Raw genomic sequence first — 27,628 nt, forward strand, 5'->3', positions numbered from 1 at the left:
GCTAATGCAGCAGAACCTCCATTTGGGAAAACGAAGCCTGTGGGTAGAGGGCAGGGGGCTGCACAACAGTGGGCATGTGCTCACTGCCTGTACTGCACACTTAGAACCAGTTAAAATGGGAATTGTGTTATGTGTATTTTACCACCATGGAAAAAGAATGCAAGGCTGTAAAAAGAATGAGTAAGACCTGTAGGAACGAAATTCCTACGTATTATCATGCAAAAAAAGCAAAAGCACATATAAGAAAGAAGGGGATAGGAGAAAATACTGTTTATTTGTGCAAAAAATATGGAAAGAATAACCAAGAAGTGATGAGACCAGTTGTCTGAGGGGGGGTGGTCTCGAGGTAGAGGCAGGGAGGAGTGGATGGCACTTCTCCAAGCACACCGTTTGATAGAGCTCTGACCCTGAGAGCCACTGTGAGGCTTCACGTACCAAAACACCAGACAAATAAAATCTACCAGGATGTAGTGCAACTGCAAAATGTGTTATAATGCAGGAATAAAGGAAGCCTGACTGCATTACAAATGAGCAACATGACCACAATGAAGGGGATGGGAAGCAAAAAGCAATTCTGAGTAACTCTGGAAGACAGGGTACCACAAGGATCAGACAAGAGTGTGAACACATATTATCCTCCAGGCAGTGAGCTGGCGATTCTAAAACTGACTTAGGTGTGCACACTAGGATGGAATGAACCAGCAAACACACTGTGGATGGCAAGAGCCAACAGGGAGGGATGTCATAAAGAAGGAGAGGGCGTCTGCAGGAAACCTGGGATATGAGCTGGGGATGAGAGGGCATCAGTATGAACTCGTTTGTAACATAGATGCCAATGGGTGATATCGAAACACAGGTGTGTGTGTGTGGGGGGGGGGGGGTGCCCGTGTATTCACACACATGAATTTCCTACTCTGTCCATGAGGTGGCCTGGAGGCAAGGACACCCCAGCAGCAGTGAGCACACCCAGCATCCAACCTTGGTTTCTAATTCCACCCTCCAATAAAAGGAGCCAGGTTCCATGAAGAAATAGTTTATTCCAGGGCTGGGCCTGGAATGTCTGCTAGTGACAGAAAGTAAGAAGTGCTCAAAAAAGGAAGGGGTATGTTGCAAGAGCATAGGACCCAGTCTGAAAGAACACCCCCCATGGCCAAAACTGACCAATCTGTGTAACCACATGAATAATGTGAGCATGATGAAAACCCCTGAATAAGTAAATATCCATGAGTCTGTACTCTTATAAAGAAATACTAAAGAAAAAAAAAGAAATACTAAATAAGCAAATGTGGAGAAGGGACAGATTCTTTTTCACAGCGCAGTTCCCATTAATAAATCTAGGAAGAATGAAGGAAACTGAAAATTGTCATTAGCCAAACATCAAATTAATAATCGTCACTGGCAAGATCCATCCATGGACCCCTAAAATCAGTAGGCAAAACTCTCACAGAAAACAAGATTGCAGACTCTCAAGATGCTTGTTAATTAGAAAGGGAGTAATGGGGGCACCTGGGTGGCTCTGTCAGTCGGGCATCCAACTCTTGGTTTCATGATCTTACAGTCATGGGATGGAGCCCTACGTTAGGTCTGTGCTCAGTGGGGAGTTGGCTTCAGATTCTCTTCCTCCCCCTCCCGCTCACTCTTTCCCTCTGTGTCTAATAAAGAAATAAAATCTTACCCCCAAAAAAGGAGGGGAATAATGTGACCTTACATCTGAGAAGCCTGCAGACACCAGTAAGAAGACATGACAACACCATGTGTGCCCGGCACAGCACACTAAGGACATGGTGTCACCTCTGTGGATTTCTGGCCCAAACTCATGGACATTCTACCAAATACCTAGCCAGTGCTCTTCAAAAGTGTCAAGGTCATGAAAAAGCAGGAAAAACAGGACTGTCACAGACCCAAGAAGGCTACAGGGAGGTGACAACTAACATGATGAGGCGTTCTGCATCAAATCCTGGGGACAGAAAAGGTCCAGGGAGGGCACTGAGGACAGACGAGTGTCTGCAGGCTGACTGCAGTGCGCACTGTTACCCCTCACCCAGAGAACAGCACCGTGGGGACATGGGGCGTTCTTCTTCAGAGCTTCAACTACATAGACATTAAACGTGTCGCAGAGGGAGTGCCCAGGAGGCAAGGCACTGAGGTGAAAGTGACAGGAAACTAGACTTTGTTCTCAGGCCACCTCTGCAGGCATTTTTTTAAGTCCATGATATTAGCTGCTGGGCTTTGCAGGAAGCCTGAGGGAGAAGCAGCCACTAGGTTGCCAGCCACCACCCTCACCGCACCCCCAGCTACTCACCTTCGGAGCAGGGACTGCTGCAGGCTCTTGCAGGTGGCCAGGGACTCCCCGGTGAACATGTGGCACACAACAACGTGCAGGCAGCGGGCCATGAAAGCCAGCACAGCCTCAGGCTGGAGCGTGCCACTGCGGGAGACCAGGCAGAGGCGCTGCAGCGCAGAGCACTGGCTGAGCGCCTGGAAGAACTGGGCGTTGGCGCTGAAATAGGGCTGTTCCAGCCTGCGGGGGGAGAGGAGAGTGAGACCCGTGTTGCGGCCAGGCACAGGGGCCTCCTGGGCTAGGGCACCCCCAGGCACATCCTTGGGAGCTGGAGAGGGCCTCCACCAGTTGTCCCCACGCTGGTCTACACCATAGTACCCTGGAGCACTGGGAGAGCACTCAGACGCTGGGGTCTTCCCAGAAGATCCTGAGTTGGGGCAGGGTGTGTGGGGGGGAACCTGGTAGGCCAGCTCCTGTACAGACCCCAGCCACGTCACTGCTCAGAGCCTAGAGACTACCACGTCTGCTGCAGAGCCCACTCAGTACTCCAACCACCTCAAATGAGAACCTGCTGGGCGGGGGGCAGAGAGACATATTTAGATACAGTCCCTGCCACCCACCACTGCTCGTCTGTGATAAATGAAGAAACGCCAAGGGACAAGGAGGGAATCTGAAGGTTGGGGCAGGAGAGGTGCCCAAGCCAGGTAGGAAGGGTGAGGTGGTACCGGGCAGATCCACAGTCCTCTGGCGGGAAGCGGAGAGTAAGAAGAGCTAGGACTTCAGCTGCAGACAAGAGACTGGCGAGATCCACCCAGGTCAGATCGGCTTTAGAAAGACAGGAAGAGATGGCAAAAGCCATACTGGCCACTGGGCAGGAAGGTGTGGAGTCTGCACTGACACTCCAGCCAGGGACAAGCAGGGCCCAGAAAAGCAGAGTGGAGGACAACATTCCAAACCCTTCCAGAACTTTCTGTGCACCCAGAAGAGCCCAGAGGACAGAGCAGTTTGGAGGGCAGAGCGATGTCGTAGGACACAGCTGGAGGTGCTGAGGAAAACTGATGGGGCAGTCAAGCACTGGGAACATGGCTGTGGAACCAGCAGATACCTGGATTTGTGGCAGGACCCTGGGCCACAGGAGCCCTCCAGAATGAGAGCCAGTGGAAGAACAGAGGGCTAGGGGAAGCCAAGAGGATTCTAGAAGCTGCCAGGAGAAGGGCCAAGAACCAGGAGAATGAAGAGGGGAGCTGGTGGGAGCTGTGTCTCCCCACCCCAACAGATACATGACAGTCCTAACCCCTGGCACCCATAAATATACTTTACTTGGAAACAGTCTACAGATGCAATCACATTAGAACAAGGTCATGCTCAACAAGGGTAGCTCTAATCCGGCGGCCGGTTCCTTACACGAAGGCCAGAGGCACAGCAGTGCAGGAGCATACAGGGAGAGCACCATGTGACGACATGTCAGAGATCAGAGTGACATGTCCACAAGCCAAGGAATGCCAAGCACTGCCAGAAACTACCAGAAGCCAGGGGACACACCTGGCACAGGCCCCCATCAGAGCCTCCAGAAAGAACCCTGCTAACACCTGGACCTAGAACTTCTGGTCTCTGGAACTGTGAGAGAAATCACTTGTGTTGTAGTGGCTGTGAGGGCAGCACCAGGATGCTAGCACAGAAGCCAAAGAGAGGTGGAGATGAAGACCCCAGCATGCGTGGAGGTTTTGTAGAGGTTTTTCTCTGGTAAGTTACCCAGAAACCCAAGACCATCCCCCAAAAAACACAAGGAAAGTTGTTCACAAAGATTATCCCTGGAAAACAGGGCTTAGGCGCCAGAAGCTTCCTTTTTCCATGGCCTTCCGAAGGATTTCTGTCCATCTCCGAGATATACAGGTATCACTTGATCCTTTTAAATAGCTTGCTCTATGGGGCAGTGAGTAAAAAAAAACAAAAACAAAAAAAGCGTGCTCTGGCTGCCATGGGGTGGGGGGTGTCCCCAGTCAGCTGGCCAGAGCAGCTCCAAAGCCAGCAGCACAGATGGAAGAAGCCAGTGGAAATGCCTGCACAAGGAAAAGGCAGAGCAGGAGCCACAGCCAGATGATGGAGATCTGGGCCCATCTGTGGGAAACTGCAGCTCGGGGGGATGCCTGACAGAGGGCAGAGGCCCATGGGCAACCAAAGCCCGCTGCCTCCTGAAGGCTGGGGAAGGCAAAGGACAAGGTTTGTGAGGAAAGTACTTCCACTCCCCCACCAGGCTTCACCATCTCTGGGTCACTTTCCATCTGACAGACAAAAGGACATCGCACAAGGGTGGCCAGCAAGCAGCAGGCAAGGTTACTTCTCAGGGGTCTCCGTGGCCAATGTTGGACTTCAGGCAGGTGGCAGTGGAGACGCAGACCTCCTCTGAAGGCAGCCAGGCCCTGAGACCAGGGGCAGGCCCATGCCCGGCCAGGCCGCAGCCCCCACTGCAAGGAAGCTGCTGTGTGCTGCTATCTCCTCCCTCCTTCGGACCCTCTGAGCCTCCTGGAACCCAGGTGTTGTGTAGACACTCCTGTATAAACCTCATGTCAGACCTGGGATAGTGGGTTGCTCTGAGCCACTGCCCTACCAGCAGCAGACACAGATTCCCCCAGTGGGGCTGTGGCAGTGGGCAAAACCTCCATCCCCATGCAGGACCCACAGATACCCCCTCGAGGCTGGTTTCTCACTGTAACCTTGCAGCCAGCCTGCTGACCTTCTGGGAGACTGATGACAAGGTGATCTATAGTTGTGGGTGCTCATAAAAGGAAAAGTTTCCAGGATAAGAAATGCCCATACCGGGATCCCTGGGTGGCGCAGAGGTTTGGCGCCTGCCTTTGGCCCAGGGCGCGATCCTGGAGACCCAGGATCGAATCCGACATCAGGCTCCCGGTGCATGGAGCCTGCTTCTCCCTTGCCTATGTCTCTGCCTCTCTCTCTCTCTCCCTGTGTGACTATCATAAATAAATAAAAATTTAATAAAAAAAAAAAAAAAAGAAAGAAATGCCCATACCCACAAGGCAGTGGGTCTGTGCTGGGGACAGAGTGTGTCCCATTCCAGCCAAGGAAAGACAGACCCAAATGCTCTGTTTGCAGGAACATCCTGAGAGGGGCTGATCCAACCAGGACTGGGTGTAGGGCAGTGGATGGCCCCCCAGTCCTCAAAGCCAACCAAGACCAAGATATGCCATGCACTAGGTCCTCATCATCCAAACATCTGGGGACACTAACAAATCACAAAACATGGGATCCCTGGGTGGCTCAGTGGTTTAGCGCCTGCCTTTGGCCCAGGGCGTGATGCTGGAGTCCTGGGATTGAATCCCACATCAGGTTCCCTGCATGGAGCCTGCTTCTCCCTCTGCCTGTGTCTCTGTCTCTGCCTCTGCCTCTCTCTCTCTCTCTCTCTCTCTCTCTCTCTATCATGAATAAATAAATAAAATCTTAAAAAAAACAAAAATCACAAGACAAAGGGAGAAAGGATTTTAAAATGAGGTCTTTGAGGGGCACCTGGGTGGCTCAGTCCATTGAGCATCTGCTCTTGATTTCAGCTCAAGTCATGATCTTAGGGTCGTGAGATCGAGCCCCACATTGGGCTCCATGCTCAGTGCACAGTCTATTCGAGATTCTCTCTCCTCCTCCCCCTCTTCATGCTCTAAAAATAAATAAATATTTAATAAATAAAATGGGGTCTTTGAAGAAAAAAAAAAAAAAACAACCAATGCCAGCTGTCTAATAGAGCAGCCACCGGACAAAATGTCCCTCAACAATGGAATGTTCTATCCTGAGCTGTCCAGTAGGGGAGTCGTCACTCACTGAAATGTGACTAGTGAGACTAGTTTTTAATTTTATATTCTTTTTTTTTTTTAAGATTTTATTTATTTATTCCTGAGACAGAGAGAGAGAGAGAGAGAGGCAGAGACACAGGCAGAGGGCGAAGCAGGCTCCATGCAGAAAGCCCGATGTGGGACTCAATCCCGGGTCTCCAGGATCACACCCTGGGCCAAAGGCAGTGCTAAACCACTGAGCCACCCAGGCTGCCCATATTCATTTTTTAAAGTACTCTCTATGGCCAACATGGGTCTCAAACGCACAACGCCAAGGTCAAGAGTCACATGCTCTACGGACAGAGCTAGCCAAGTGCCCCTTAATTTTATTTAAATTAGGGACACCCAGGTGGCTCAGCAGTTGAGCGTCTGCCTTTGGCTCAGGGCATGATCTTGGATTCCCAGGATCGAGTCCCACATCAGGCTTCCTACATGGAGCCTGGTTCTCCTTCTGCCTGTGTCTCTGCCTCTCATGAATAAATAAAATCTTTTTTTAAAAAAAAGCTAAACCACTGAGCCACCCAGACGTCCCAAGTTCTTTTTTTTTTAAAAAAAAGATTTTTTGGGGCAACCCCAGTGGCTCAGTGGTTTAGCGCTGCCTTCGGCCCAGGGCTTAATCCTGGAGACCCAGGATCAAGTCCCACATTGGGCCCCCTGCCTGGAGCCTGCTTCTCTCTCTGCCTATGTTTCTGCCTGCCTCTCTCTCTCTCTCTCTCTGTGTGTGTGTGTTTCATGAATAAATAAAATCTTTTTAAAAAGTGTTTTTAAATAAAAAAAAAAAGAAAAGAACTCAGAGAGGAGAGAGCAGTGCCTCTCAAAGACACGAAGGTGGCCATCCTAATTCATCCCAAGCAAGGATAAGGCCACAACCTAAGTCACACAAGGCCCACACAGCAAGCAAAAGTCATTCCCAGTTAGAAATGTGTATTTTTTTGGAAAGTTGACTTAAGAAAATGTCCAAACACACTGTTTCATTCTCTTTCAAAAACAAATAATTATTTTAAAAGTCCCAGGTGGGCAGCCCGGGTGCTCAGTGGTTTAGCGCCACCTTCAGTCCAGGGCATGATCCTGGAGACCCAGGATTGAGTTTCCCGTCAGGATCCCTGCATGGAGTCTGCTTCTCCCTCTGTCTCTGTCTCTTCTCTGTCTCTGTCTGTTTGTCTCTCATGAATAAATAAATAAAATATTAAAAAATAAAATAAAAGTCCCAAGGTAAGCATCCCTTTGCAGACCTGAAAGTGAGAAAATGAGAGGGGAGGAAGTCCAGCATCGGGACCACAATCTCTGGTTTGTCCCTGGGGCATCCAGCAGGAAAGAACAGACATGGGGTGCCCTGGTCACTAGGTGGCGCTGCAGGTCCATGCTAACCAAGGAAGAGCTTGGTTACAAAGCCAGTAAGCACAGGAAAAGTGTGCTATGTTCACACATGTCTTTAAACAGTTTTCAACTAGCCAACCACTTCCACTCTGAAGGAAACCACCTGCAACAGTTGTTTGGGATGGGGCAGGCCTGACCACTCCACCAGCTGCCTGGACAGGGGCTGGCACATCCAAACACCCTGGCTCCTCACAGGGCAGCAGGCTGGCAGCACCGGCAGGTAGGGCGGTGGGATGAGGAAAATTATCCATCAGTTACCTTAGCCTTGGGGGGCCTCGTGGTCCTGCTCCCTCCCAGCTTGCCTCAACCTTCCAACCAGTGAGGATCTGGCCTCCAAAACCCGCTCCCCAAAAGGCAGCCTGGGCTCCCCCAAGGTTCGGTGGGCACAGGAGAGCACCCCCCATTTGCCCACACACTCCAGCAGAGCCTAGGCCTCTAGGGCGGTCCTGGGACAGCCTCCAGGGCCTGACTCCAAACCAGCCCTCCCACTTCCGCCCAGACACTGCCCTGGTTCTGAGGTCATGAGCAGCCAGGGTGACTCAGGGTAATGCTTTCCCCTCCCTCCCCGACTAGGCAGGGCTTAATCAGTCTTGGGAAAGAAGGTGCCCTTCTCTGTCCGGCTCGTAATCCTCTCTCTGCCGAGGTGCACCACGAAACACAAGGCACCAGCGGAACAACATGTTCCTTGCACCACCTCCCCACAGGAGCAGCCCTGGCTGCAGGGAGGCAGCTCCCGGCCAGGAGACCCGGCTGCCACAAAGCTCAAATTGATGGGCCTCACCGATGGGGACCATGGTGGCAGCAGCTAGCCAGCCGGGGACCCCGAGGGCTGCCATCTCAGGGACATTCTACCAGGAAAAGCAGGAGCTGCCCATGAAGGCAGCCCCAGAAGCAGTGTGCCAGCCTCTCCCGGGCTCAAGAGCACCACTTCCTCTCTGTGGCTCCTGCCCACAGCAGGCGGGCAAGTACCACCTGCTCCTTTCACTCCAGCCTTCCCAGGCTCAGCTTGCCGCAGAAGGCAGGACTCCAGAGGAATGGGGCCATTTGGCTGCGTCTTAGAGACCGGTGTCTGTTCTGAACAGGCAGTACCCAGCTCTGATCAGACATGGTTCTCAGAGCCGGTATGCACAGAGAGTCCATTATGAGCGGTGGTCAAGTTCTTGAGCTGACCTACAAAACCCATTTATCCCGGGTCCTCCGGGCCTCCCCAGACACAAAACTCACCACACATGCATGGCCCTGCCCCTGGGGAGGGTCTTGGCCACAAGGATCACATTCCAGCCCCGGAAGCCACTTGGTGACCACTAAATGCTGCTGTGTTACGCTCTTCGATCCTCAACAGCCCTGTGAGGCAGAAGTGCTTCCAGGAGACCACAAACCAGCTCTGTCACCTAGGCAAGTTCCTCAACCCTCTGGGCCCCACTTCCCTCATCTGCAAAATGGGACAATAGTATCTCTACTCCTGGCGTTGTTCAGAATGTCAAAGGAGTCAATACCTGTACGCACAGGTAAAGCACCTGCGCCATGACAAGTATGCCAGCACCCCAATCCCTTCCGAGAGCTCCCAGAATGCCTCTCCATTCCCTCTGTCACCTCCCTGTCTGTCTCCCTGCAGGCTCCTGCTCAGTCTGCTCTATTGATTCTTACTTTGCCTTTGGACTCTTGCTGAAGACCCCAGGCCCAGTCTGTAGTCTGCTCAGTTCCACACACTGGCCAGAGATCACGGCCTCATAAACTCCGGTATGCACATGCGCAGCCGTGTCACACAGCCTTTCCCTCTCAGCTGATGGCAGCCACATCGGCTCAACTGCTCAGGCCAAAGCCTCCACATCACCTGGACCCACCCTGACCCCCACCAATCCCATGGATTCAATCAATCCACCATCTCTGCGTCTCTTCCTGAATGTCTGGTACGGTCTCCTGATGGTGGCCCTGCTCCTGCCCTGGCCTGTTTCGACACAGCAGTGTGACCTGCCCTTCTGCTCCCCTCCAGCTACAGAGGCCACTGGCTGCTCCTGAAACACCCAGCACACCCCATCTCAGGGCCCTGGCACAAACTTGGCTCGTCCAACAAACCTTCCATGCAGATGGGAACGTTCCACATGGGTGCTGTCTGTCATGGCAGCCACGAGTACATGCCATCACTGAGTACCTAAAACATGGCTCATGCCATCGAGACACTGCACACTTGATTTTATTTCACGTTAACTCATTTATTTTATTATTATTATTTTTTTTAACATTAACTCATTTAAATGTAAGTTGCCTATGATTTATGGACACTGGCGGCTGGTGACGCTCTACCTGGCTGGCTGGGGATGTTCTTCCCAAGTTCTACTTTGCTAACTTTGTGAATTCTTTTCTCAAATCTCAGATTCATGAAGCCCATTCCCTGCCCTCTGGCATCCTTCACCCCACACTGCTTCTTTATCTCCAGCATACTTTACTCTCTAATAAACCACATTCTTCCCTCCATGCACTGTTGGCCCACTTTCCCACTGGAATGTAAGCTCCCCAGGGACAAGCATCTCTCTGCCTAGAACAGAACCTAACATAACAGGTGCTCACATATTTGCTAGATGGATAAAGAACCATCATGGGGACTGCAGGTGCCAAGCCCTGTTCCATAGGCCTTACACGTACAAATTCCTTTTGTCTTACCAGTCCCACTTTACAGGTAGAGAACCCAGGAGCTGGGTGAGGCGGGGAAGAGGGGACCAGCTTAGACGTCACGCCTGCTCCCCTCTCCCACCGGGCAGGGTGGCGAGCAGTCCAGGGAACTGGGAACATCTGCAGTCTCCAGGTGGTCCCACAGGCAGCAGACACCAAACACTCTGGATGTGAGGTGGGTGTTTTGGGGGAGAGATTTCAGTTACTCTGACTTGTTAAATTACGTGAATGTGTTACTTTATTTTACCTTCATCAATTGCCGTTTTTATCCAACACTCACCAACAATGAAAAATGGTGTGACCAAAGTCCAGTCAGAAAAGGCACAAGGATTAACGGGCTGGCAAGAAGGCAAATAAAACCTGCTAGCAAAGATGAGAGATCCAGAAATACCTTGACCTGGAATTTAGTGAAATTAGAGCCTGAATGCTCACTTTGCCTCTCCTAATTAAGAAACATTCAATTCCCAATCACAGACTCTGATAGGTTAGCAGGGTGGCAGAGCTGTGGAGTCTTTCTTCTGTTTGTTAAATATCGGGATTCTTTTGCAGCTTCCAGTGACATGTGGCCTGCTGACCACGCACTTCCCACCACTTCCTCCAGAAAGGCCAGTGATGTGACAGCAAAGGCATAAGAGGCAGCAACGCGGAACAAGGCACTGGACAGAAAAGAACCAGTGAAAAGAGAGGCATGGATTCCCGGTGTTGCAGACATGCAGGCAAGAAGTCAAGCGTGGGTGCCACTGAAGTCAGAAAGGCCCAGCCCGTGCTGGGGGTTGGTGGAGGAGGCTGCCTCCTGTGGTCAAGACCCCTCCTCCAACCCACCCCAGCAGGACAGGTGCTCAAGCCAGAGAAATTAACACAGAGGACCCAATGCAGGCCACAGGGCAGAGGTGGGCAGGATGAGAGATGTCAGGACAAGTGAGGAAAAAAGAGCAGGCCTGCATCCTCACTCCTGCAAGCCCCAGGAAGACAGCAGCCAGGAATGTCAGGCCTATCTGGGCACCCCTGCATTTGGAGTGGGACAGAGGGTACCAAAGGGCTTGCAATGGGCACAGCAACTCTACCCATCAAGCGTCCTTAACTGGCTCATGGCATCTTGTATGACCTCTGGGCAAGCTGCAGAAGTCGCTGGGGAGGCCACAGCCAGAGACCAGCACACGTGATGACGCACACGGCTACAGGCTCTCAGACACTGCACAATAAAACTCACGTGAAGTTAACTTTGACTCAGATTTCCAAACCAGGGGATTCTAAAAATTCAGCATTACAGTTCTCAAAGCAAGTGTAACTAGAATGCACAGAACACAGCATAAACAACTCCCAAATATGGGGTTCTGTGAACACTCAGGCTGAGGACCCATGCTGCGAATCCAGGACGTGTGGATCCCACATGGCAGGAAAATACCTGCCCTGCCACGTGGAAGGCTGAGGCTGGCCCCCGGGGCTCTCACCCCTAGATGAGCAAGGCCTCAAGGAGCCGTAGTGTATGTATTATGCTTGGTGGGGGAGGCAGAGGGAGGGTAGACACAGCCTGCAGAGGAGCTCTGGAAAGCTCCAGGGTGTGAGCAGCAAAGCACTCTGCCAGCTCCAACTCAAATCTGGTCCATTTCCTGTCACATGTCCCCTCCTGAGGGGAGAGTAGAGGTCTGCAAAGGACACAGATGTCTCCATTTTGCACAGCTTGAGGGCCAAGGCCAAGCTCTGGAGTTAGACTGAGCTGGGTGAGCCTCAACTGCTCCTTCAGGCTCCCACTGCCCCATCTGTGAAATGGGAACCATGAAGGCCTGTCTAGGGGATTAAACTTGACAGCACCTGAAAGCCCCTGGCTCAGCACCTGGCCCTCAGCAAAGCCACAAAGTGCAGGCTTACCATGGTGGGGGCAGTGACACACTTCTCAGTGCCCCTGGCACAGCCCCCAGCCACCCACCCCTCAGCTCCAGCTAATGGATCTACACCCTGCCGCCACTCCCTCCCCAGCCTAAATCCCTGGTAGAGCTGAGCTCTGCTGTAGCCATACTTTCCAAGTAATTTTGGGAAACAGTGCAATTTTTCAAGACCAGATCTGTCAAGATTTTCAAACATGTCTTAAGTCAACAAAAGCTTCCCCCTGAAATGCTGGGTCCTCACGAGAAACCTCCTCACTCCATGGCTCAATGCAGTAGGAGTCTGTTTCATATCTGGGCTCTTGTGACAATGGCGTGGGTAGGTCCTGTCCTCCCTCTCTCAGATCAGCCTGCCATCCCACTCCAGGCCACCACCATTACCTCCCAACAGTGTGTAGCCCCCACTTCAGTGCTGCTCTCTCCCACCCCTCCATCCTGGCCCCTCCAGTGCAGGTGGGGTGCTGGGGGACAGCAAGGAGGAGTGCTTTCCCAACTGGAAATGGGCCCACTCCCTCCTCCAACTAGAGTCCTGAAGCTCTTTCACCTCACCTGTGCTTTTGGACATGTGTTTGCAAGACCATGGGGCATGCTACCTACTTTCCCAGAAAGCCCTGGCCTTGAGTCTCCCTGCTCACTGACTTGTAGCTTTAAAAATGACAAAGTCAGACAGAAAGCCCCGAGTTCGGCTCCTGGCTCTCTCACCAGCTCTGCTACATGGGAATAACAGCTGCCACCTAGGGGGGTCATGAGGACTGGGCAAGACTGCACACACACAGCTGCATCTACTACTGCACTCATAGCTGCCACTATGATGAGGACATCCTTGCCTCCTGCCCTCCCAGGCTCCACCCACCGCTGCCCCCTTGCCAGCCCTGCCACCCCCTGACTCTCAGCCACTAGAGACCAGCCCACATCTTGCCCATCTCAACAGACAGGCAGTAGGTATGCAAGCATTTGCCAGAGGAGAGGCCGTGTTGACCCACATCCCCCGCCACCTCTAAAGCCTCCAAGGGGCCCCAGAGGCCATAGAGGAGCTGCCCGGGCCCTCACCTGAGGTCCTTCAGCCGCTTGCAGTGCTTCAGCATGTCTGAGAGCGCAGACATGTAGACCACCTTCCCCATCATGCCCAGGTTGGCCAGTGAGAGAGACTGCAGCTGCTGGCACTGCAGGCCGATGCTGACCAGCCCAGAGCCCGTCAGGATGCTGGGCAGCTGGGCCAGCGTCAGGTGCCTCAGGAATGCCAGCTGGCCAATGGCAGCCACTTCCGAGTCTCCAACGTTCTGTGCCCGGCTGCAGGGCGGGAGGGAGTTGCGGATAGCAGGTTCGTTGCGCGGCATGGCAGAGGAGAAGTTGGACCCGATCAGCTCAAGGCGCTCCAGAAAGGGCACGTTCTTCAGCAGAGACCAGAACACGGAGGAAGGCTGAGGGCCTGCCTGCCCCGAGAAGGGGTTGGGGCAGGACTGCACACCAATGCGCACCTTCTTGCCAAAGCCACGGGGCACAGCGTGCATGGCAGGCACACGGTCGGACCGTGGTGCTGAGTCGGCGACAGAGCAGACAGGCAGGGATAAGGAGCGCAGGTGGCGCAGCCGAGCCAGCAGCTGGCAGAGGTGGCGGCCTGGGCCCTCGGAGCTGTGGTGATGGGCAGCCGAGAGGTTGAGGTGCCGCAAGTTGCGACAGGACGCCACCAGGGTCTCCAGGATGCCGCTATCAATATCGTCCTCCGCCTTGCGGAGCAGGGAGTCCGGGGACAAGCAGTGGACGCAGCCACTGAGGTTCAGGCTCGCCAGGCTGCGGAGCTCCTTGGCTCCATCAATGACCCGCTGGATCAGGTGGCCACCGGACAGGGTGCAGCGGCTGAAGCTGAAATAAAATGGGTTGTTGAACTTCATGTGCTGGAGCAGGGATGAGCCGTTGAGCCAGGACTTGGGCAGCTGCAGGGCATCCAGGGCCACGTTGCGGGCCATGGAATCCAGGAGGTTCTTGGTGGCCCCGCTCTCAGCGAAGCTGCCAGGCACAGAGATGAGGAAGGCGTGAAGATTCTCAGGCGTGCGGTCACTGAGCACAGCCAGGTAGAGCCGCACCACCTCCTGATTGATGTAGCCAGGGGCCAGGCGCGCGTAGAAGACCCGCAGGTTCTGGTAGTGGGGCACATTGCTCTGGCCAACCATCAGCTGGCCTGAGAGGATGGCGCCCTCACGTGTGCGGTCGAGAATCTCGAAGTAGAGCAGCAGCTTCTCAAGGCTGGTGCAGCAGGGCACGACACCATAGGAGGGTGTGTACAGCGTCTGCTTCAGCTCCCGCACGCGGCTCAGTGTGGCCTTGCACTCACCACTCAGCTGGCCGGCATCGAAGCCAGGGCTCACGTCGATGGCCAAAGAGCGCAGGTGCTGCAAGGCTGAGAGCATCTTGGAGAGACGCAGGGAGGTCAGGTGGCAGCCAGAGAGGTTCACCTTCACCAGGCTGCGGCAACGGGCCACGTGCTCAATGGTGGCACCTGACAGCCAGTAGCAGCCGGCCATGTTGAGCTGCTGGATCTCCCGGCCGATCTCCTTCACCAGTTGCTTCACCTTGTCCTCACTTGCCTGTAGGACAGGGCCAGGGGAGGGAGGGGGCAGGTCAAGAAAGGAAAGGGACTGAAGGCACCCAGGTGACCCCTTCACCTCCCCTCAGGTCACACCCTCCCCCACGACAATCAGGGAGCCATGAGGGGCCCTGCAGGGGCTCTACTCCGGAGGTGAAGGGACCATTGAGGGGAGAGCTGGCACCTCCTTCCTGTCCCCACAAGCTTACCTACTGTAGGCCAACTATCAAGAGTCCCCGGCTAGGCGGGAACATAAAAATGGTGCAGCTGGTGTGGAAAAGCATGGTGGTTCCTCAAAAAGCTAAACACAGAGTGAACAGGTGACCTGGTAATTCCCCTCCCACACATGCACCCAAGGTAATGGAAAAAAACAGGGACTCACTCCATGGGCCCCGATGTTCACAGCAGCACTAGCCACAGGAGATGGAAACAACCTAAGCTCCACCGACAGACAGATGGATGAACAAAATGTGGTCTGTACACACAATGAAAGATTGTGTAGCCACAGAAAGGAACGAAGCTCTGACACACGCCACAATGTGGGTGAAACCTGAAGACATCATACAATGTGAAAAGAAGCCAGTCCTAGAAGATCACATGTTGTGTGATTCCACTTACATCAATTATCCAGAATAGGCAAATTCAAAAGCAGAAAGCAGAATAAAGGTTACTAGGGGCTGGGGAAAAGGAGAATAGGAAGTCACTGCTTGACGGATCCAGAGCTTCTGTTCAGGGTGACAAAGAAGTTCTGGAAACACTGATAATGCTGGTACAATACCACAAATGTCCATACTGCTTAACATACAGCATCAAGCACTTAAATACGGTGAAGATGGTAAATGTTATATTACATGGGGTTCTCTGAACTACACAACAGGGTTGTGCCTTGATCTGGCTGTTGCTCTCTCCTTTATATCATCTGTGTTTTCACATCATTAAATATTCCTCAAAAATCTGCCATGGGAGCAGCCCAGGTGCCTCTCTGTGACTCTCATGAATAAATAAATAAAATATTAAAAAAAAAGACCTCTATTGTTACCTTTAAGATATGTTGTTAGTTGACTTTCAACAAAAGTTGCGAGGCAATCATAAAAAAGAATGAAATCTTGCCATTTGCAACAAAATGGCTGAAGCTAGAGAACACAATGTTAAGTGAAAAAAGTCAGAAAGACAAATACCATATGATTTCAATCATGTGAATTTAAAATTTTTTTTTATTTATTTATGATAGGCACACAGTGAGAGAGAGAGAGGCAGAGACACAGGCAGAGGGAGAAGCAGGCTCCATGCACCGGGAGCCCGATGTGGGATTCGATCCCGGGTCTCCAGGATCGCGCCCTGGGCCAAAGGCAGGCGCCAAACCGCTGCGCCACCCAGGGATCCCCCAGACTCTTAACTACAGAGAACAAAGTGATGATGACTAGATGGAGTTGGGGAGGGGAGAATGGGTGATGGGGATTAAGGTGATAAGTACCAGGTATTGTATGGAATCACTATATAATCAGGTATATAATCACCTGAAACTAACATAACTATATGTTAACTATACTGGAATTAAAATTAAAAAACAAGGGGATCCCTGGGTAGCTCAGCGGTTGAGCGCTAGCCTTTGGCCCAGGGCGTGATCCTGGAGACCCAGGACCGAGTCCTAGGATCACAGGATCGAGTCCCGGGAATCCCAGGATTGAGTCCCGTGTGGGGCTCCCTGCATGGAGCCTACTTCTCCCTCTGCCTGTGTCTCTGCCTCCCCTTCTCTGTCTCTCATGAATAAATAAAATCTTTTAAAAAAAATTAAAAAAACAAAACAAAAAATTTTTTCAAGGCAATCATTAAGGAAAGGACAACCTTGTCCATAAGTGATGTTGGAGCAACTGAACAACCATATGCAAAGAAAGGAACCCTAGATCCTTACCTCACACCACACTTACCATAAACGCTAAAGCTATAAAACTTCCATAAGAAAATGTAGCAAGGGCACCTGGGTGGCTCAGTGGTTGAGCATCTGCCTTTGGCTCAGGTCATGATCCCAGGGTCCTGGGATAGAGCCCCACATCAGTATCCCTACTCATCAGGGGCCCTTTCTCAGTCCTCTGCTGCTCCACCCCCTCCCCCATGCTCGTTATCTCTCTCAAATAAATAAATAAAATATATTTTTTTTTAATTTTATTTATTTATGATAGTCACAGAGAGAGAGAGAGAGAGAGAGGCAGAGACATAGGCAGAGGGAGAAGCAGGCTCCATGCACCGGGAGCCCGACGTGGGATTCGATCCCGGGTCTCCAGGATCGCGCCCTGGGCCAAAGGCAGGCGCCAAACCGCTGCGCCACCCAGGGATCCCAATAAAATATTTTTTAAAAAAAGAAAAGGGATTCCTGGTGGCTCAGTGGTTGAGCATCTGCCTTTGGCTCAGGGCATGATCCCAGAGTCCCAGGATCAAGTCCTACATCAGGATCCTTGCATACAGCCTGCTTTTCCTCCCTCTGCCTGTGCTTCTGCCTCTCTCTCTCATGAATAAATAAGTAAAATCTTTATAAAAAAGCAAATGAAGAAAGAAAAAAAAGAAAAGGAAAAGATAGCAGAAAATCTTTATGGCCCCAGGTTTAACAAAATTTTCTTCAACAGATTACAAAAAACATGAACTTAAAAAAAAAAAATCAACAAGTTGAACTTCAACTTAAACACTTATTCTCTTCAAAGACACTGTTTAAAAAAATGGAAAGGCAAGCCACAAACTGAGAAAATACTCATGATACGGGTATCCAACAAAAGATCCAGAGTACATGAGAACCCCTAGAACTCCACAATAAAAAGCCCTACACAGTAGCTTCTGAAAAGAAAATGTATGAACAGGCCAGCCCTGGATGGAAATGGCATCACGGGCACCCCAGCACCCTCCCCCAGCACTCTGCCTAGGCCAGACAAATAACCAAGGCGACATCTGCTCTGTGCATCAGAAGAGTGGACGCTGGGCAGCCCGGGTGGCTCAGCGGTTTAGCGCCACCTTCATCCCAGGGCGTGATCCTGGAGACCCGGGATCGAGTCCCACATCAGGCTCCCTGGATGGAGCCTGCTTCTCCCTCTGCCTGTGTCTCTGCCTCTCTCTCTCCCCCTCTGTGTCTCTGTCATGAATAAATAAATAAAAAAAAAATCTAAAAAAAAAAAAAAAAAAAGAAGAGTGGACGCTTCAAAGCCTGACCAGGAGGGTGTACAGCACCTGAAAACCCTCATGCAGCTGCTAGGGGGTAAGATGGTGCCTCTGGTACCGCAAAAAGTTCCAACAGCCACCGTGGAACCTGGAACCCACTCCTAGGCATCCACTGGAAAGTCTGGCTCCCTCCCCACACAGCACCCACTGAGCCATGCCCTCCTGCTGGGTGGCATTCTACCTGTACCTCTTGGCCTCTGTAGCTTTTGTCACTTCACGAATCTCGGAGGCTGAGCCTATCAGGACTCTGAGCACCTGCCCTCTTTATCACCAGCCACATGTGCACCTCTGCCAGGCAGTGCTAGTCCTCAGATGGGCATGGGAGCCATCCCCAGCCCTGCCCGCACACCAGCACCACCACCACCCCTGCAACCCATGCCTCACCTCATAGTCCTTCTGCAACAGCACAGTGTGGGTGAGGCTCTTGTCCAGGCATAGCACCGCAAGCTTCCGGCAGGTGCGCCGGACGTTCAGAACCAGGTCTGTGCTGGGGACGTGGCTCAGGATATGCAGCAGGATCTCATCCGAAAAGCCGAGAAGGTGGGCGCCCACTGCCACAGCGGCTGCTGTAGGGGGCATGTCTCCATCGTTGGATGTGTCCTGAAAATAAGGGGAACACCAAATTCCCATGGGGTCCCTGAGGGTGGCCTCTTCAGCCAAAGACAGAGCCAAGAGCTGCCCTCGCCACAGTCTGGGAAAGAAGGTGCTTTTACCAAAAATCTTAACTGCAGTGCAAGAAGCCATGATATTCTTCAAAATCCGCTTTTAGATCTGCATATCAGGATCTCTCTTCAAAAGTAAGAAACTTCATTCTTTTCCAAATTTAAGAGATTTTTTTTCCTACCTGGCATGCTTCAGACTCAACTTAGGACCACTGGCCAGGGCTTTCCGCCTGTGAAAACTATTCTCCCACCATCCCAGTATCATGCTTAAAACACTTGGGAGAGGGATCCCTGGGTGGCACAGTGGTTTGGCGCCTGCCTTTGGCCCAGGGCGCGATCCTGGAGACCCGGGATCGAATCCCACGTCAGGCTCCCGGTGCATGGAGCCTGCTTCTCCCTCTGCCTGTGTCTCTGCCTCTCTCTCTCTCTCTGTGTGACTATCATAAAAAAAAAAAAAAAAAAAAAAAACCACTTGGGAGAGAGAATTCCATCAAGAAACAGGAAAAACTGGGGGTGACAACAGTGTTTTGGCCTCTCAGGGTCGCTCTGATGGATATCCAGCCCTCAGACAGGGGCAGAGGGCAGCTCTTCCCAGTGCTGGCATTAGGGGCCAGAAAATCCAGAGAATGAAGCCACCAAGTCCTGATGAATAAGAAACTGTACCTACTGATGGCACTTTGACATCTTAAGATCAGTATTAGCTAACAGGAAGTGCACAAGTACCTCCACCTCATCACACTTTCTGGCTAGAGATTCATATTCCCCACAAGATGTCCACACATTTCCAGGACGCCTGGGTGGCTCAGTAGTTGAGCATCTGCCTTCGGCTCAGGGCGTTAACCCCAGAGTCTCGGGATTGAGTCCCACATTAGGCTCCCTGCATGGAGCCTGGTTCTCTTCCCTCTGTGTCTCTGCCTCTCTCTGTGTGGGTCTCTCATGAATAAATAAATAAAATCTTAAAAAAAAAAAAGAGAGAGAGATGACCACACATTTCGGTTTGTTTTGGTAGCCGTCTGCACAAGATTTTCTCCCCTCCTATGAGCCTTTTGCCGTTCCCAGGTTGCTGTATAAAACCCAAAGGGAGAGGGAGCTCAACCCAGGCTCGTGTAACATGAAATCTCCAAGTCAAGGACAAAGGAACTGGAGGCTCTAATCCCCCAGAAGCGATCCACCTGCCCCTAAAAAAGTCCTCACTATGTGGGGAATGGTGTGCCTGACTGACCACCCCAGGAGAGAGCACCCAGGATTATTTCCACTGTCTTTTCCAGTGATTCTGTCTACAAGCTCTCCTCCTCCCTCAGACTGACTTTTCTTCTGTACATATTTGCATGGATGGAAGCACTGAAGCCTGGAAAGCCCTGCTGCTGCCATGGCAACCATGAAATCCGGGGAGGGAGAGCCTGTCTGCACACCCCACGCAGCCTCCAGGGATTTTCCGGGTACTCTGACTGCAACACCCTTCTACTCTGTCCTAACAGGTTTTATGGCCAACCAAGACCTCGCTGGGCCTGGTAAAGGGTTTCCATAAATATTTCTCACCTGTTTAATAGCACTGACCCTTTCCATGTTCCCTTCTCCATCAGAGGCAGCAGCCAGAAGTGCCCTTCCTGCTCCCCTTTCCATCTGAGGTACCTTCAATCCTATCTCCCTATTCCTGTGGTTTGCGAGGGCACCCAAGGCCACAACACTCCCAAGGTCACAGTGCTCTGGGGCACCATATTTCAGGGTTAGTGTTCTCAACCATTAGTGATTTTCCTTAGCTCACTGCTTCCCAGAGCCAGTCAAAGGGATCACCCAGACACCTGTTAAAAGTAAGATTCCCGGACCCCACCCCAGACATAGGGACTCCCTCTGTAGGATGAGGCTCAAACCAGAGGCAATCCTTATCAGGCCAGGTTGGCTGTTGCGCTCCAAAGATAGAGGGCTTGAGGACAAGAGGGACTGCTTGAATCTGCCTGCTGAGCACCTTGAGGCAAACCCCTCCAGATCCCCAATCTGCATATTTATCAAAGTAAGAATACTTTCTCAGAGGAATGAAAACACAGGGCAAAACACTCTAAGAAGGTCCAGCATCATATAACATCCACATTATACTACTAATACTGAATTTCTCTTAAAACCACCCAGAAGGGGACGCCTGGGTGGCTCAGTGGTTGAGTGCCTGCCTTTGGCTCAGGGCCTGATCCTGGAGTCCCGGGATCAAGTCCCACATCAGGCTCCCCACATGGGGCCTGCTTCTCCCTCTGCCTATGTCTCTGCTTCTCTCTGTGTCTCTCATGAATAAATAAATAAAATCTTTAATAAAAAAAAAAAAAACACCCAGAAGTTACAGGGGTACCTAGCTAGCTCAGACAGTAGACTTACGTGACTCTTGACCTCAGGGTTGTGAGTTCAAGTCCCACATTGGGCATGGGGCTTATGTTAAAATAAGGAAAATTAAACAAAAAAAATTTAGGGACACCTGGGTTGCTCGGTGGTTGGGCATCTGCCTTTGGCTCAGGGTGTGACTCCAGAGTCCCAGGGTTGAGTTCCCCATCCGGCTCCTTGCATGGAGCCTGCTTCTCCCTCTGCCTATCTCTGCCTCTCTCTTTCTGTGTCTCTCAAGGATGAATAAATAAAATCTTTATAAAAAACCTACCTAGGGGGCAGCCCCGGTGGCACAGCCACCTGCAGCCTGGGGCGTGATCCTGGAGACCCTGGATCGAGTCCCAAGTCAGGCTCTCTGCATGGAGCCTGCTTCTCCCTCTGCCTGTGTCTTTGCCTCTCATTCTCTCTCTGTGTCTCTATGAATAAATAAATAAAATCTTAAAAAAAAAAAAAAAACCTACCTAGGGCAGCCTGGGTGGCTCAGCGGTTTAGCCCCACTTTCAGCCCAGGGCATGATCCTGGAGACCCAGGATCGAGTCCCATGTCAGGATCCCTTCATGGAGCCTGCTTCTCCCTCTCCCTGTGTCTCTCATGAATAAATAAATAAAATCTTAAAAAAAAAAAAAAAAAACTACCTAAATGTTACATTAAGAAAAAAAAAAGGCAGGAACTGAGCTCCAGCCCCCTGTGTCTAGTCTCAGCACACCCCACAAGATGATTTTCCCCACATTCTGCCCTGGGGCCAGCACCCTGCAGGCACTTGGGAGCAGCTGCCTCCCACCTACCCATCCCCATCTCCAATGGCTCATCCTGGCAGGTGGCTACCGGATTTGCACTAGTCAAGTCTTCCCTGGAACCCAGGCTTTCTAAGCCAAGGTCCTGTGGTTTGTAAGTACACATACATACACACACACACACACCGCTTTTCCCCAGGAAAGGCAGCAGCTCTGCAGAGGTCAACAGCAAACAAGGAATGCTGACTGCAAAGGAGTGAAACAAAAATGCGGCCCAGAGAATGCCCACCTCCACACACACCCATCTACACTGGCAGGAGCTTGCCTCTGTCTCTCAGCACCTCTTGTTCTCAGCCTCAGGGAAACTAAGGCAGAACCATTCTCCATCTCAAAAACGTTAGATAAGAGGTGCCTGGCTAACTCAGTCAGTAGAACACGTGACTCTCAATCTTGGGGTCATTAGTTCAAGCCCCACACTGGGCGTAGATCTCATTTTTTTTTTTTTTTTTTTAAGATTCTATTTTTTTATTCATGAGAGACACAGAGAGAAAGAGAGGCAGAGACACAGGCAGAAGGAGAAGCAGGCTCCATGCAGAAAGCCCGATGCAGGACTCGATCCTGGGACTCCGGGATCATGTCCTGAGCCAAAGGCAGATGCTCAGCCGCTGAGCCACCCCGGCATCCCCTTAGAGCTCAAAAATTAAAAAAATAAATAAATAAATAAAATAAAAAATAAATTAGGGATCCCTGGGTGGCTCAGGGATATGGCTCAGCCGTATCAGTCTCCTCTGCCTGTGTCTCTGCCTCTCTCTCATTAATAAATAAATTTTTAAAATCTTAAAAAAAAAATAGGTAAGTAGCCTGAGGTCAGACTCAGGCTGGGCCTGATCAGTTGAAACTGCCCTTCCCTCCACAAGAAAGGGGCTACTGGGGCTTCCTGACAGATCCAGAACAGGCACCCTGCGGAAAATCAATTCAGGCATGAAGGCAGACAGACGTATCTGAAAACCATACGGCGGGATCCCTGGGTGGTGCAGCGGTTTGGCGCCTGCCTTTGGCCCAGGGCGCGATCCTGGAGACCCAGGATGGAGTCCCACGTCAGGCTCCCTGCATGGGGCCTGCTTCTCCCTCTGCCTGTGTCTCTGCCTCTCTCTCTCTCTCTCTGTGTGACTATCATAAATAAAAAAATAAAATAAATAAAAAAATAAAAAAAACATACGGCTAGAACCAGATAATGACCACTTACAAGTGGTTTGAAGTGTAAGCTTTAGAGAGTTTTATGCACTTTGCAGAATGTAATATTTCACTTTTTTTTTTTAAGATTTATTTATCCATGAAAGACACAGAAAGAGGCAGAGACACAGCAGAGGGAGAAGCAGACTCCTCACAGGGAGCCTGATGTGGGACTCGATCCCTGAACTGGGATCACACCCTGAGCCAAAGGCAGATGCTCAACCACTAAGGCACCCAGGGGTCCCTCACTATTTTGTTTTAAGAACTGAAGCAACGAAAAGAAAGAAGAGAAAGAAGAGAAGAAGAGAAGAGAAGAGAAGAGAAGAGAAGAGAAGAGAAGAGAAGAGAGAAAAATTAAGTACTGAAACTTCAGTACTTGCCCAAAAAACATCCCTTCCCAGATGTTTACGAGTCAGGCATCCAAAGGAATCACAGCATTCACAAATCAACTGATGAGATGTCTGGAATGATCTAAATAAGCCAAAGAGAGAGGCAGAGATGAAACAAGACTGGTCATGTGTTAACTATGAAAACTGGGCAATGGGTAGGGGGGCTACGCCTGGCTGGCTCAGTCAGTGAATGATGTGACTCTACGTCGTTCGGGTTGTAGGTTCAAGACCCACGTTCGTTCGGCATGAAGCTTACTTAAAAACAAAACAAAACAGGGTGTTATTCTGTATGTTGGCAAATTGAACACCAATAAAAAATACATTTATTATTTAAAACAAAACAAAACAGAATAAACACTAAATGGAAAAAAAAAATGAGGGCAGCCCGGGTGGCCCAGTGGTTTAGCGCCGTCTGCAGCCTGGGGTGTGATCCTGGGGGGAGACCTGGGATCGAGTCCCACGTCGGGCTCCCTGCATGGAGCCTGCTTCTCTGCCTGTGTCTCTGCCTCTCTCTCTCTCTCTCTCTGTATCTCTCATGAATAAATAAATAAAATATTTCTTTTAAAAAAAAAAAAAAGGAAAAAAAATGATCTTTTTATATAAGTGGGCAATTGGGCAGCCAGGGTGGCTCAGCAGTTTAGCGCCGCCTTCAGCCCAGGGCCTGATCCTGGAGATCTGGGATCCAGTCCCACATCGGGCTCCCGGCATGGAGCCTGCTTCTCCCTCTGCCTGTGTCTCTGTGTGTCTGCCTCTCTCTCTCTCTCTCATAAATAAATAAAATCTTTTAAAATAAATAAATAAATAAGTGGGCAGTGGGTACAACAGAAAGGCTCCCTACAGGGCACTTTGACGATACAAGATTGTTAGCTACGGTATATTTCACATTATAAAAACTTTGTTAAATCACAGAGTCAGTGTGAAGAGGTGCACAATTTTGTGGGTTTGCACTCTGCATTCTGTTCCACTTCTTAGGTTTTGGCTTCTCTAGTTGGCCATTTCTGGAATGTGCCCTGCCTCAGGCCTCCAGGCCTTTCAGAACTTTGGCTCAAGGGCTTAAACACAGTGAAGCCCTCCCAGCATCAGCCAGACAGGCTTAACTCACCTTCATCCAGCCCCTCCGCTGCAGGACCAAGGACCGTCCTACACTCCCACCTCATCAGATGAACTGTCACTGTCGTGGTTTGCCTGATTGCTTATCTCCTCACTAAGCCAAGGACAGCTGCTAAACAGGAATCACTTTTTAATTTCCAAGAGAAAGCAGCACTGAACCAGGTGAGTCAACAGATCACCACTTCACAATCATTTGAAGCATTACAAAAAAAAGCAGACCCCCACTCCCAGAAACTCCGGGGGTAACCCTGAGTATCTACATTTTTTTTTTTTAAGATTTTATTTATTTATTCATGAGAGACACAGAGAGAGAGAGAGAGGCAGAGACACAGGCAGAGAAAGAAGCAAGCTCCATGCAGGGAGCCTGACATGGGACTCGATCCCGGGTCTCCAGGATCACACCCTGGGCTGAAAGAGGCACTAAACCTCTGAGCCACCCAGGATGCCCGAGTATCTACATTTTAAAGTCAGTAATGGAGATGCCTGGGTGGCTCAGTGGTTGAGAGTCTGCCTTTGGCTCAGGGCCTGATCCCGGGTTCCCAGGATCAAGTCCAGCATCAGGCTCTTTGCAATGGAGACTGCTTCTCCTCCCTCTGCCTGTGTCTCTGCCTCTTTCTGTGTCTGTCATGAATAAATACATAAAATCTTTAAAATAAATAAAGTCAGTAATGACTTTCAAAATCAAACCACCTCATTCTGGAATCCTATAGTGGAGACAGTTGCACAGCCTTGTGAATGTATTTTTTAAAACCACTTTGGGGTGACATATGGGTGGTTCAGTGATTGAGCATCTGCCTTTGGCTCAGGTCGTGATCCCAGGATCAAGTTCCACATCACGCTCCCCACAAGGAGCCTGCTTCTTCCTCTACCTATATCTGTGCCTGTCTCTCTGTGTCTCTCATAAATAAATATATAAAATCTTTTTTAAAAATAAAAAGTAAAAAATAAAAACACTTTGGGGCATCTAGTCCGTGGAGCATGCAACGCTTGATCTCAGGGTTGTGAGTTCAAGCCCCACGTTAGGCATAAAATTTACTTTAAACACACACTTTAGGGCAGCCCAGGTGGCTCAGCGGTTTAGCGCTGTCTTCAGCCCGGGGCATGATCCTGGAGACCTGGGATCGAGTCCCATGTCAGGCTCCCTGCTTGGAGCCTGCTTCTCCCTCTACCTGTGTCTCTGCCCCTCTTTCTCTCTCTCGTGTGTGTCTCTCATGAATAAATAAATTTTTTAAAAAATCTTTAAAAATAAAAAAATAAACACACACTTTAAAACTGAACTTTATGGGGGCAGCCCCGGTGGCGCAGCGGTTTGGCACCACCTGCAGCCCAGGGTGTGATCCTGGAGACCCGGGATCGAGTCCCACATCGGGCTCCGTGCATGGAGCCTGCTTCTCCCTCTGCCTGTGTGTCTCTGCCTCTCTCTCTCTCTCTCTCTCTCTGTGTGTCTCTCATGAATAAATAAATAAAATATTTTTTAAAAAACTGAACTTTATGGTGTGCAAACTATACACCAATAAATAGAAAACAGAACAATCCAGAAGGGTCCTTGATCTCCACATCCAGGGTAGAATGAGGTGCCCATGAAGGAACAAGAGGCCTCTAGTCAGGTCACTCACATATGCTTCAAGGAACAGAGAGCCCTTTGTACCAGGACCCCCTAAGAGCAAGGAACCAGTGCCCCAGCTCCTACAAGTACACACGATTACCTGGAATCTGCTAACACAGTCAGGCTGCCCCATAACTATTCCTTGAAGAGCCTCAGCTTTCCTACCCTTCAATCCTACCACCGTCTGCAGGTGTGTCCCACATCCTCCCTCTCAATCAAGGGGCCACTTCTAAGCCAAACTCACTTCAAATGAAGAGGAACTATCTGCAATCCTGGCCACATCCATTTCGAAGGAAACACTGGAACCTCTGATTCCCCTTCCCCATAGCACAGGTGAGCCCCTAAGACAGGAAATGCACTCCAGGGTCCAAGGCCCAGATGCTAAACACACACACAGGTGCACACAAGTACACAAAGATAGGCAGTAAGCAACAAATGCAAAGACACGGGTCAGAGTCCGGGCCCCCCATACCCTGGTCTGCAGATAAAATACCTTGCACCACATCACAGGGACTCGGACCCAGACTTGCAGAGCACCGAGGAAAGGAATTCCAGGGTAAACCAGAAGTTCCCCAGGTGAAATGGCTTTTCCTCCATTACCCTCCCCAGTCACACAACCAGAGGAAAGTGGGCTGAAACTGAGCATTCAGAGATAGAGGATGGGGTACTGAGTGGGCATGGAAGACGGAGGTCCCATAGGTCCAAGGGCTGAACCCAGGTACAGGGGGCGTGAGAAAGGGGCCTGAGAGGTCTACGGGAGACTGGAAACTCTGGGGGCGCAGAAGCGGGGGAAGAACCCTGGCGATCACGCCTGCGGGCTGGCAAAGGGACGGAAAACCCAAGGGGGGAGAGAACTTGAGCCTTCGCAACAGGATGAGGACCTAGGGGGCGGGGCGGGGCCAGGATAGGGATGCGAAGGACCCAGCGAGGCCGAGGCCAGGGTCGGAGCAGGAAGGACCAAACCTGGCCAACGCCAGGGTTGGAGTGGACAGGGCCAAGGGGGCTGCGGTGGGGGGTCGAGGTCAGGATGGGAAGCATAGAGCCAGGCTGCGGTCGGGACAGGAAGGATGGAGCGGGTTAGCGGGCCGGATGGAAAGGACGCAAAAGGGACCGGGGCGGGATGGGAAGGCCCGAGCGGAGCCAAAGCCGCGGGGCAGGAAGGAGAGCGGAGAGAGGCGCCGGCCGTACCTCCTCGGAGCTGGCCATGGTGAAAGCGGGCGGGGCCGCGGCTGCCAGAGCCGCAGCCCCAGGGCCTCCCCTGGCCCGCCAGGGATGCTCAAAGCCGGCGCGTCCGCGGCTCCACAGAGACCCCGGTAGGGGGCGGGGGCCTCGGCCTCCTGCCACTTCCGGCGCCTGCCGCTACGTACTTCCGCCCGCCAACCGGCGTGCCCCGGGGGGGCCGCCATGTTGGGTGCGGCGCTGTTCTCTGGGGCCCTGTTAGGGATGCGGGTTGAGCCCAGGAGCACTACGTCAGCCGCAGCGTCCTCTCGGGCCCGGGCTCTCCCTCGTCTGCTCTCTGCCTGCTACTTTCCAGCCACAATGTCCCCCTGCCGGCCCGGCACTCTCTTGCCTCCGGGCCTTGGCATTCGCGTCCCCATGCCTGCAAGTGTCTACTCGTGGGACCACCGTGCGGAAAACCACATCTCCTCCTCCCCTAAACTTGCGTCTTATCTTGTATTTCTCCCC

The 27,628-nt window shown here is 51.4% G+C and overlaps 1 protein-coding gene across 7 annotated transcripts in view; it reads right to left on the minus strand.

Annotated features, from left to right (window-relative positions):
- Positions 1–27,280, minus strand: part of FBXL18 (F-box and leucine rich repeat protein 18) — a 65,758-nt gene extending 38,478 nt beyond the window's left edge. For 4 of the 7 annotated variants that reach the window (XM_077907688.1, XM_077907685.1, XM_077907684.1 and 1 more), the window contains exons 1-4: positions 27,131–27,280; positions 18,226–18,441; positions 13,104–14,638; positions 2,303–2,521 (exon numbers count right to left, since the gene is read on the minus strand). In XM_077907688.1, coding sequence (XP_077763814.1) covers positions 2,303–2,521; positions 13,104–14,638; positions 18,226–18,441; positions 27,131–27,148 — 1,988 coding nt within the window. In that variant the 5' untranslated portion in view covers positions 27,149–27,280. Of the gene's footprint in view, positions 1–2,302; positions 2,522–13,103; positions 14,639–18,225; positions 18,442–23,217; positions 23,309–27,130 lie in introns of all 7 variants that reach the window. The other 3 variants (XM_077907686.1, XM_077907689.1, XM_077907690.1) reach the window with 3 other exon arrangements.
- Between the last annotated feature and the right edge of the window lie 348 nt (positions 27,281–27,628).

This window comes from Canis aureus, chromosome 8, assembly GCF_053574225.1.
Source record: "Canis aureus isolate CA01 chromosome 8, VMU_Caureus_v.1.0, whole genome shotgun sequence".
Taxonomy (NCBI): Eukaryota; Metazoa; Chordata; class Mammalia; order Carnivora; family Canidae; genus Canis; species Canis aureus.